The 12,209-nt window shown below is 28.9% G+C and overlaps 1 protein-coding gene across 1 annotated transcript in view; it reads right to left on the reverse strand.

Moving 5' to 3' along the window:
• The window catches only part of LOC106679717 (apolipophorins), a gene marked incomplete in the record, with an annotated part of 40,173 nt that overhangs the window by 13,913 nt on the left and 14,051 nt on the right, over nt 1-12,209 (reverse strand). The window contains 19 exon segments of the mRNA XM_067046143.1: nt 1,198-1,362; nt 1,473-1,640; nt 1,752-1,975; nt 2,752-2,940; nt 3,332-3,476; nt 3,808-3,937; nt 4,238-4,482; nt 5,472-5,639; nt 5,785-5,947; nt 6,822-6,976; nt 7,059-7,367; nt 7,451-7,545; nt 8,217-8,415; nt 8,530-8,629; nt 8,880-9,031; nt 9,376-9,607; nt 9,686-9,888; nt 11,423-11,586; nt 11,950-12,079. Coding sequence (XP_066902244.1) covers nt 1,198-1,362; nt 1,473-1,640; nt 1,752-1,975; nt 2,752-2,940; nt 3,332-3,476; nt 3,808-3,937; nt 4,238-4,482; nt 5,472-5,639; nt 5,785-5,947; nt 6,822-6,976; nt 7,059-7,367; nt 7,451-7,545; nt 8,217-8,415; nt 8,530-8,629; nt 8,880-9,031; nt 9,376-9,607; nt 9,686-9,888; nt 11,423-11,586; nt 11,950-12,079 — 3,336 coding nt within the window.

Genomic DNA, 12,209 nt, shown 5'->3' on the forward strand with positions numbered 1-12,209 from the left:
AATAGTTGTAAACTATTTTTATTTCTCCTTTGACCGCAACCCTGACCATCTCCCTATATATCAATTTTTACGGTCAACTATACATACATATATAACTTACTTATGTTCAGAGGTAATTGAAGATATAGGGTAAATTATAAATGTTAAATATAATTTATATTTAAATGGCACTTAATTTTTGTTCAATAATTTTCAATTAAAAAATATTTTAATGCAAATAAGATTTTGTCATTATTAATAATTAATGACAAAGTTAAATTTGGTATAATTAAAACTGGTATTGGTGGTAGGAATACCCATTCTTATTGCAAGGACAACCAGGTGGGATCCCGTTACTTCTCTATAACAAACTTCTGTATTTGGCAGTTATTAAAAGACCATTAAATATACACATGTGGTCCCATTTTCAGTTTTAATCAATTTATATCTCAAATATAATTGAGCAATCATACTAGAATTCAGGACACATAACTACTCCATAAATAACTTTAACCTTCTGGTATCTATGATAAAATTTACAAATTAAGACTAATCTTAAATGAAAAACAACTATTTCTTACCTTCCAATCCTGATAGCTGATACTTGAATAGGTTTGTATCCTTTTCAATAGTAAAGACTTCAGTATATTTTTTTCCAAACATGCTAAGTGTGCCATAGTAGCCTTTCTCTAGGGGCCAATCAATATCCACTACAGCCACTTCGGGATCACGGTACTACAAATGGACAAAACATTAGTTTTAAATTTGTGTTCAATAGTAATTTATATGAGTGATCACTCAAATTTAAATATAATATTTAAATTAAATAAAAATATTTAAGATTAACACATGAGCTGCTTCCTACGAGAACTTATATTTCATATACTTGCACAGGACGCTAACTATGGGTTGGGGGGGTTTATTTTTTTTTGCTTCATTTTACAATATATATATATATAAGTACTACACAACATATATATAAAAGTTCTACACAGTAGAAGCTACACAAATATGACAAGTAAAAAATCTTTGAGATAACTCATACTTGGCGCCCTAGGTAACATTAAACACTAAATGTTATCTCATAGTCAGCAGACAATATATTAAATTAAGTATTATAGCATCAATAATAAAAATTACTTTCAGTAAAAGTTCAATATAGAAAAAAATCAGCTAATAATTTCCTATTGGGATGAGTTAAATACTCCACCTACTCACCACTAATTGGATTCTCTGTGGGGTTGTGTCCCACTTAGCGAAGATATCATGCTTGGTGTTTTTGGAATCCAAGTAGCTGACAGCTAAAGAGTAAAGTAGTTGGCTATCTTTGCCATTCAACACTATTTTAGACTTTTCTTCAACATGTACATCAACACCGCATTCCTTAAAAAATAATAGTTTTCATAATATTAGTTTAATTTAATAAATTCCTTTAATAAAACATAATTTAATTATCCCTCATGCACTAAAAAAATATATCTAAAGTAGATTACTTTATTTTTTAAATCGAATACTGCAACATGATTGTCTCTGGTACCACTTAACTTGAATTTACCAACTAATTTACTGTTTGGGTTCTTGGAAAGATCAACTTCAAACAAGGCATCAATGAGTTTTGAAGGTTTATCACTTAATTGTACTTGGCCTTTAACAACTAGATCCTGGAAAAAATAATATAGAACAATTTTATAGGAGAAAAAAGCTAGTCAAACTTTAAAAGCTTTTAAGGAAACAACAATTATGGTACCATTAAATAAAAAGATTATGCTTACTTTAGCCAGAGTAGGGTGGGAAACTTTAGATTCTCCAGCCAATGTTGCAACTCCTTTGTCATACTGGGCTGTAGTAGCAGCAATAAATGACCATTTAGGTTCCTTTCCTTTATTTAAGTCAAGACCTGCCTCAAACTTCATGGAAGCAATGTTCTCCTTTTTACGTAAGATGTCATATTTTAATTCTCCTCCCACTGTTCTCTTTGGGAAAGCCACGTACAGGGCTTAACAATCAATAAATAAAATCATTCCAAAGAAAAAAATTTAACTCATTATGTTTCTTATTTATAAATTGATATCAGTAAATCAGAAGGAGTATAATCAATTGTGATAGTAAATTAAAATATCTCTGCTCCTGTTTGCATAAAAAGATTAATCTATTTCTGAAAGAGGCAATGTCTAATTAATTGGCAGCTATCTTATTAACAGTAAGTCCTTTAAGATGATTGAGATCAGATATAAGAATTCCTAACAACTTTTATTTTTATTAAAACTGATTGGAATTCATTTACTAAATAAATATTCATTTATTCTTATATGGCTAATTGGATTTAAACCTGCCCTAAACACGAGTAAAAAAATCCATGATTTATAGTCGCTAAGCTTCTCACCAAAGAAGTAGTCTTTTAATATCTTATGAAGTACTTTAATTTTAGCACGGAATAAATACATTAAGAGAGAGATAATTAAGAGAAATACATTAGGAGAAATTATTATACTAATCACTTTCAGATAAGTGTGAAACCACTGACATTTAGTTTTTTTGGTATTTTGTATTGGATTTTGTAAAATTAAAATGCAGATTCTAAGTATCTTTACTGATTATGATATGTGATAGTAATGAACTTTTGAAAGTGCTATTTTTATCTAAAAGCACTTAACATTAGGAAACTTTTGGTTGTAAAAAAATATATAAATAATTTATATTTTAGGATAAATAATTCAAATAATATAATACCATCTAAATAAATTTAAAATGAAGGTTATTTTAAGTGAATACCTGCTCCGTGATCATGAATGTATGATGTATATTTCAGTTTAGCATCTTGAGCCCACTGAATTTCAATCCAGTGATCAAGTGTAAGTTTATCTCGCTTAAAGTTAGCTTTATATGAAATATCATGTAAGTTAGGATTGAGCAATGACAGATCTAGTACCAAAATGGTATTCTGTTCATAGTATTCCACACCTGAAAATAAAATTATTGACATTAGGTTTTTCCATGTTCCATTGAAAACACATATATTGATAGCTTAATAATTTTTAAAACTCAGTTTCTATGTTTTACTTTAAATAACAAAACAAAATGTTTGTTTTCGGCTGGCTGTATTATTTAAAAAATTTAAAATAAACTGCACTATTTAATAATTCCATATTAGTGCTCAATAGAATGATAATGATATTTGTTTCATTTTTTATCCCTTCAAAAAAAAATGTTGGGGTATAAGATATATATTGTTGTATTTTAATTAAGTTGATACAATTATCTTAATGCTTTAACATAAAGTCAATACAAACTGACAGTTGATTCACTAAAGTAAAATGATAACTGATTTCACCTTAATAGAATGATGACTTACCCTTTTGTTCCATTTTGACTCCAACTTGAGCCTTTGAACATCGTTTAGCTTCTTTGCAAAATACCCTTTCAAAAGAAAATTCCTGGGGATTAAGCTTAGCTTCAATATTTAAAGACATTTTGCCAGCTTTTACATTTAATTTAGCCTAAAAAAAATATATTTTCAACCATTATTATTTTTTAAACCTGATGAACTGATAAAGTAAAATTGACCTTTCATTTACAAATTCAGACTGTTCAGCACCTGCAGAATTGCTTAGTTAGTAATTTATTCCAAATGGAAAGAAAGTAAAAAATGAGTATGTGTTGATATATGCAATCAAATAGCTCAAATATGCAATTCATTTGTAAGTAATGTTATAATTGAGAGTAGGAATAAAACAAGTACAATTGTTATTTAAATGCCTCTTTTTAATTTTGTTTGTAAAACCAAAATTGCTCTTACATTCGAAAAGAATAAATTAATATTTTAGTTACCAGCTGAGCATTTTCAGAAATTTGTTTTGTAGCCTGGAATGTAAGTGGGTAGCTTTGGTCTTCAAACTTTATATTTCCATTTCCTTCCAAAACAGCTACATCACCTTCTTCTTTGTAGTTGTAATTGGACCTATTTAATCAAACAAGAAATTGTTAATTTTTGATATTGTTAATTCCACTATTAGGTAATATAAAGCATTTTAAATATCTTATGAATATTATTAGTCAGTAACTGTAACATTGATAACATGTATTGAAGTTACATGAGTGAACTTTAAAAATTAGAATCGTAAAAATTAGATTTCTAGTAACAAACTATTAGATTGTTAAATTAGTAAATGTCTCCTATCATCATTAAGAGTTGACAACATTTTAAAATTTAATTTACTAACAGTAATAAATTGAACAGCTATATCAATAAGACACTTACGAGCCGGAAACGATAGTTTTATCATCTGACTTTAGAGAGAAGGTAATTTTTTTAGCTTCTCCTTTAACTGGTTTATTTGAAATGTCCAAATGTAATTTCTTCCAATTCAGTTGTGGGCTATCATAATTAGCCTTTATGAAGAAATTGTCAACTGATGCTAAGTTAGCTTCAGAATCGGCAGCTAGGCTACCACCACCATTAGTAGTCCATTTAGCTTTCAGTTCTGATGAATAGTGTCTTTCTCCCTGAAAAAAAAACTTACTTTATAATCTATGTTTATTTTTTAGATTATTTTAATTTCTGAAAATGGGTATTTTGAGTCCTATTTTTAATCAAATTATAATTTTTTTCTCTATTGAATTATAATTCTCTCTTTCAAACTCCAGAAGGTAATTAATATTTATTTCTAAAACCTGCCTTTCTGGTTCCTTTTAAGAAGATAATCTAAATTTCAAATATCATAGAGACTATACCTCAGTTATTAATAATTAACATTTCAGCTTCTTTCCATTCTCAATCAACTCATTATAATTTCTATTTTAAGCTAGTATAACTAAACTAGCAATTTATGGCCTATAAAATAAACATTTAAATCATAAAAATACTAGAATAGAACAACATATCTGCTTCATTTTGTTAAAAATAGTTTGATGATAGTTTACCTAATTCAGAAGACAGATCAATTAATCTGATTAAAACAGAAAAACAAAGAAGCTTACTTATTTGTAAATTTTGATGAATTATATACCATATATGAAAAGAAACAGAGTCTCTAAAGGCCCTTTGAGAACCAATGAAAGTTTCATATGAAAGGAAGTTTCGTATACATCTTTCTTCCAATTTATTAGACCTGAGCCCTTTCACACAATATCTAGAAATATTTCTTATAAATTACAACTAGTAACAATAATATGACCCCTTTGTTAACAATGCGAAGCAAGTTTTCAAATGTTTTCTTTAATATTAACGGGTTTGCTTAGCACTCTATCTGTAGTATTAGATGTTTTTCATAACCAAAGCTATATGAGATGTAATGAAAACGAATCCAAATAAAGTCATTAAGCCAACAACAAAACTGAACCTGTGTGAAGAGTTAATATTTCTATAAATAATAATGTAATGCTTGAAATTTTTTATTGATCTTTCCATTAATTATTATGGTCCATTAATTATATTGGTAATTTAAATAGTTGTATTTTGTAAAACTTTTACTTTTTAAGTATAAAACAGATACCTTCTTGTCAAACTTGGAAAGGAACCTTGATTTTCCTTCTGGATGGTCGAAATTAAGTTCAATTATAGGGTGCTCAGGTTCAAATTCAACTTTTGCATTACCAGACATTTGCTTATCATTAGTTGAAACCGTAATATCAGCATGAAAACCACGACCATCTTTTACCACCTGTAACAATTATTGAGTTAAGTTTTACGCTAATTAATTATGAACAATTTAGTTCTCTCAAATGATGTATTTGTAAAATATTTAAGTCTAAATTAAGCAATTAAAACTAATTTTAATTTTTAGGAAAACAAAATATATGACTTACTTTTTGCCTATAAACAATATCTACTTTCCCTTTGTCTGGAATGTTAGATAACAGGTGAACATTAGCAGCAGTCTTTTCTTTATTTACTTCAATCTTTCCACTGAGATCAGCAGTTTTTCCATCATAGGTAAGGTTAATGGAAGCATCTGCTTTTCCCTCTTCCCTGAAAACATTCAATATTACTGGATCATAAATAATATAAAGTCATTGCTCAGCTCTCTTACCTAATAATAGAGAAAAGTTGAATAAAAAGATTCCTCTCATGTTACTTTTTGTAATCTTAGTAGAGATATGTTTTCGCTTTTAAAGATGAATTTTTTTATTTTAAAGTGACCTATATTTGAGAATAAAAAATCACTTTAAGGAAAACTTCCATTTATCACAAAGGTCGTAAATAATCAACCCAATATTACTATACCGATGGTGGTAGGAGTTTGATTACACCAATGTTCATTGACCAATGTTGGCTGCAGCCCAGCAACTGGATCAAACAGTACCAACCAGTGAAAGTGTTTATAGAATTTTTCATGAAGAAAACTAAACTTGACCATCTGCAGTTATTCAGCTTTAAGTGTTACAAGAAGATAAAGAAGTTGGATCCTAAGTCCATAGCAGTTTTTGTGAAGGGTTACAAATATTATGGATATTATGTTTATATTTCTGAAAAATAATCAGTTTATGGTTTATAGAGATGTTAAATTTAAAGATGAATACCTCCTGACACCAATTACAATTAAAGTCATAAAACAACCTATAATCTTGATCAAAGGTAATCTGATAGAAGATAATTTCGACAATTTGAACTGTGATGTAAACGTTATGCCTGACCAGAATAGCGTTAGATCTATTTTGCGTCACATGCTAAATAAAATAATTATTTAATTTGAATCAGCTTGGAGAAGAGCACTGATGGAAAAATATTCAGCATAAAATATAATGTCTCATTCTAGTTTGATTGAATACGACTGTTAATAAGTTTAAATTCGATTCTTAAAAGGTTAATAGCATAATGATAAATTTTATTAAGGTCTAATTACCCTGAAAAATGAGCAGATCCTGCTGCACGTCTCTTGGAAATAGAATCGGTTTCATATTCAACAACATACTGGATGCCATCACTCTCGCAATGTCCTTCTACATTTACCTTGACATGTCTGTTGTCATTCCAATTAACAGCATTATTCAATTTGATCTTTAAGAACATAGTAAAACATTATATATTTTCTGGAATAGATGATTTTTACCAGTACTTAAGGGTGAATTAGATTATTTACCTTCGAAAGCTCTTTACTATCAGAAGAAATGTCAATAAGATTGTTGGAAACTATCTTGAAATTTTTAACTGGAGCTGAATCAGGAAGTTTACCAGTTAATTGATTTGAAATAGTTGGGCCACTGAGTTTCCCTGTGGCTTCAACATTAATGTCACTACCAATTGATCCAGAAACTTTGTAAGTTAGAAGGGGAAAGTCAATTTCATCCGATGAAGAGTCATCATCATCATCATCAAAATATTCATTAGAAATCTCTGATTCGAATTTCAAGTTAACTGGATCTTCAAGTAGTGATCCTGAAGCTCCAACCTACATGGAATATTATTAATAATGAAAATTATTTAAAAAATTACAGAATGAATCACATTTAGCAATGTTGCATCAAAACATACTTCTCCATTAATGTTTGATGTTTTTCCATTTGAGTTTGGTAGCTTCTTTAGATTCACATGTAGGTTTGCATCCTTTCCATCACGTGATGTATAGCCTATTTTTAATTAATATATATAAATTAAAAAGTAACAATCCTTTACAATTTATATGAAACATCTACAAACAAAAAGAGATAACTTCATTTTTTAAAAATTTTATTACTATTTTAATTCAGAATTCTAAATGGTCTTCACCAGCAGACAAAGTTTTTTATTTAAATCACATTAAGTTCTTCTCCATTAATAGAAATACCAACTTTTCAAAAATTTATTCTATCAATGGCAAATTTTTGGAAGGTATTTTTGAAAAATTTTAGAATAAAACAAGAATGCCCCTCTGTTTTTCTTAATAAAGTATCATATTAGGCATCTTTTAACAAAAACAATTTACTCCTAATGCATGGTGCCAACTAGACTTCTTCTCTCCAGCCCTTTTTAAAATTTAAAACAAAATAGATAGAAAGTCCCCCATTACTTCACTTCACTTCACTCTGCCCTGGCCATTCTCCATCCATTACATATGTTTTAAGAAAAACAAAAACAGGCCTACAGAAGAAGTCAATAGGCTACCATGCATTAGGAGTAATTTTTTTGTTAGACGATGCCTAATATGATACTTTATTGGAAAAAAAAAGTTCTCACAAGTTACAAATTATTTATAACTAAGTAGTAAATACACAATTATTCTTATAACTTATATGAAATTCATATATTTTGAAATACTCACTCAACTGAGCTTGTCCATCAATTGTTTGTTTGGTTAGACTGATATGTTTACCTACAGCACTCAATTTTAATTTTTGTTGTGGTAAACCTTCTCCTTCATCATATAGTTCCAAAACTGCTTCTCCTTCTCTGTTATCTCCTTCAATGTTATGACTGTCAGAATATTTTCCACCAAATTTATACTTGTTTGGTAGGACAACCTGAAAAATATTATAAGTTATTAAATCAAATATAGTTGGTTTATAATAGTGTAAAAGATGTAATGTAGTTAATCCATTTCAAATAGCTATCATAATCAGCAAAAAGATATATACCTCCAGTTCACCATAAGTTGTTCCCTGTAGCAGACTACTTCCTTTCATTACTTCTTTGAAGTTAACCTTTAACTCTGAATTACTATGCGAGAGAATGTTCCTAAAAAATAGAAATATTAAATAAAACTCAAATACTAACTAGCATTATATAAATAAAATAAAACAAAAAAAAACACTAAATATTACCAATTATATATTAAATAGGAAACCACTAAATGTCTTTGTAGCAAGAAAACATGATTTTATTTTATGAATATGAAAATACAATTTATCATAACCCAAAAAAATATTTTAGGCAATAGTAACAATAGTTTTAATAATAAGAAAGGTAATATTAAATTAATTAATACTTGGAATCTAGAGAATGTTCTTTGTCATCATAATGGAATTCATTTTCAGTTTGGATCTTGATGGTCTTGCTTGGATCTTTTGTGTCATAACAAATATCTATGACACCTGAATACTTAGAATTGGTTAATGTCATATCTGCCTTAGCCTCAATCTATAAGAAATTTAATAAAGTCAGTAAAGAATCCAATATGGAAAAACTATAAACATAATATATTAGAAAAGATTATTCTAAAAATAATAACTTTATGTAATTATATACTGCTATTATTTATTCAGCCATTAATTTCAAAGGATAATTTATCAAACATTTAAAAATATTACTGAGATAGGATTGATATAATACAATAAATAAATTTGATATATTTTATTAAATATGTTAAACTCGTCATGACATATTTTATAAAATAAATTCAACTAAAAAGATAAATAAAGTATAGCAAAGATCTTTGTTAAAGAACTATTATAGCATGAGCAATGACTTGAGGTAATACACACTTTTCTATCTGCTTTAGGTAAGTATAATGTTGCTACTGCTTTTCTGTTTGACTTGTCACTGGTCAGTTTTCCTTCAGATTCAAGGTATCCAGTCAACACAAGCTTATAATTTCCATGTGGTGAGGGATCTCTTGTAAGAGCACTATTACCCTCAAGAAGACATTTGTCACCAAAGTTCAGTTTAATGTTTCCATTGCACTTGCTTCCTGAGTTTTGTGCTGCTACTATCAGCCTGTTATATAAAATAAATTTAGCCAAGAGTTATAAAAAGTAATAAATAACATTTAAAATTATTTTCAAAATTGCGTACTTAATAGATGGTTGGTTGGGCACTGAGGCATCAGCATCAACTTTAAAATCGTATTCTTTGTCAGTAAATTTATGCACCACTAGAGCATTCACTTGATAGACGCCACCAGGTTTAAGAGTTACAATATTTTTTATCCTAGATTTGTCCTTTCCTTCAACTGAACGTGAAGATTCCAGATGTATTCCACTGCCCATTACTTCTCCCTAAACAATTTTTATCATATAATATTCAACTATTTATTAGGAATTCTTTTTTCTAAGACAAATTTATATTCTGCATGGCTAATAGATAAGAAATTAATAAAATATCATTTAGTCTGGCTTAAAAGCTTAGTAAAAATAAAACAAAAAATTCAAAATAACAAAAAGGATGAGAATAGGAAATATTTTAAAAGCCCCCTCTTAGAATTTTTGTATCAGAAGCAGTGCCAGTTGATACCTGGACTGGGCAATGTGATTTTTATTTTGTGGTGAATGTGATGCAGCACATAAGGCGGGGGAGGCTGTGCAGGGCTGGCCATGTCATCAGGATGCCAGCAGTTGAAATCCCAGGGAGGTTGCTGGACTGTAGGCTGCATCGGACCAGAGGAAGAGGCAGGCCAATGCTGAGATGGAAGAATGCCATCATCAGGGATTCCAGAGAACTTCTGAGCATTTCCAATTGGAGAGCAGCCATACAAGACCGAGCTACATGGTGAAGGCTCATTGAGGAGGCTAAGGTCCAAATTGGGCTGTAGTGCCACGGGTAGATAGATAGATAGGTGGAAATCAGAATACATCTCAGCCTTGCCGCTCTGACTAGAATAGGTTTGTAACCAATAGGATAATCCATTTTTGCTGCCCTAAGTTGGAGAACATAAGGATGTTAAACCCCAATTATTAATACTTATAATAAAGTATTTTGAGCAGGTTCCGTTGGAAACTGAGATCACTTTTTAAAGCTTTTATATAATTCGAAAACTATATATCTCCCAGGACATTTTAAATGATAATTTCAAAGATAATTAAATTCTCTAATAAACTTAGTGGAAAAAAAAAATACTTGAATGAATCAATACTAGTGAAGATGTAGCCAATTATTTTCATACTGAACTTAACTACCAAATCAGTAAGAGAAATCGTTTTAGTGGGTACGCCAGATATTTTTTTATATCTTTGAATGAGAAAGAGGGAAAAGTGAAAATTAAAGGAATTGAATAGAGTATAAGTTTTGGTGCCTCTTTTTCTTGCTAGGAGGAAGAGATGATTACCCAAAATCATAGCGTGATTACATTGGTCATAATTTTGTTTCAAATGTTAAAGACTTAAATGCTGTTCAAGACATACTCTGTATTTTTCCATTAAATATGAATAATATTGAATTTGATGAATGTTTTTATACAAGCTGGTCAAATGATGATAAGGCATTATAAAAGAGCTAATGATTCATTTTTTTGCAACTCGTAACATATCATTTTATCAATCCATGATTTTTCTCTGAGTCTAGTAGTCTGATTATTTTTAGATTGAGCACCAAAGTCATATATGAGGATCCTCGGAACATGATATCACTATCTGCCGATTTTTTATTTCTTAGCTTTGTACCATGATTCCGAAATTTGTTTATTTACTGATATAATAAGTAATCAATTTAAAGAATAAATCATTGCATAATGATTTGCAAAGTCCTACTCAGTATCCTATTTATTACAATTTTAATTATTGCACTAATAATGTTAAATTTATGATTTCAACTTACATCTATGTCAATTAGGTAATCGCCAGCATTCTTATTGTCTAGGATTCCTGCAGCTTCTAACTTAGCAGAATATTTATCAAGTTTTCCCACAAAACCAGCGAATAATGATTTTGGAGCGTACTTGCCTTTTACTATAACTTCTAAATTCAGTACTGGGTATGACACTGAAACAGTTAAATTGGCTACTAAGTTATCATGCAAAAGTATATATTACAGCTTTAATGTATAAAACTGAGGAAATTTATTAAAAAATTATCATCAACAGTGATACAACAGCATTTATATAAAGTTTTAATGAAATAAAATAAATTATTTATATAACTTCAAGCAACATGATAAATCATTAATGATGAACATTACTTGAACACCTTTTTTCAGCATTATATCAAACAAAAGCTTGTACAAAACAAAAATAATTTCAGTTTAACAAAGGATATATATGGAAACAAAATTTCATAATGTAACAATTCCAATAAGAAAAGATAAAATAACACAATTAATCAAACTTAAAATTTAAAAGTACTTACACTCATGATGAGCTTTCAATGATGTAATTTTTCCATCTTTTACTATCTTTTCATAACTATCGTGAAGATAAAGTCTGCTAACTTCGCTTTTTGGGTCTGGACCATGAACAACAATCAGTTTGCTGTCATACTGTAAAAAAAATACTGATTACTATACTATTATTAAACCAACTATATACTTATTCAACTTATGATTTTAATAGAAAAAAAAAATTTAACTTATAGAGGGTTCAAATTTTAAAGGGTAAAAGTTCAAATTT

Source organism: Halyomorpha halys, unplaced genomic scaffold (assembly GCF_000696795.3).
Source record: "Halyomorpha halys isolate HHAL.00 unplaced genomic scaffold, Hhal_1.1 Scaffold215.1, whole genome shotgun sequence".
Classification (NCBI taxonomy): Eukaryota; Metazoa; Arthropoda; class Insecta; order Hemiptera; family Pentatomidae; genus Halyomorpha; species Halyomorpha halys.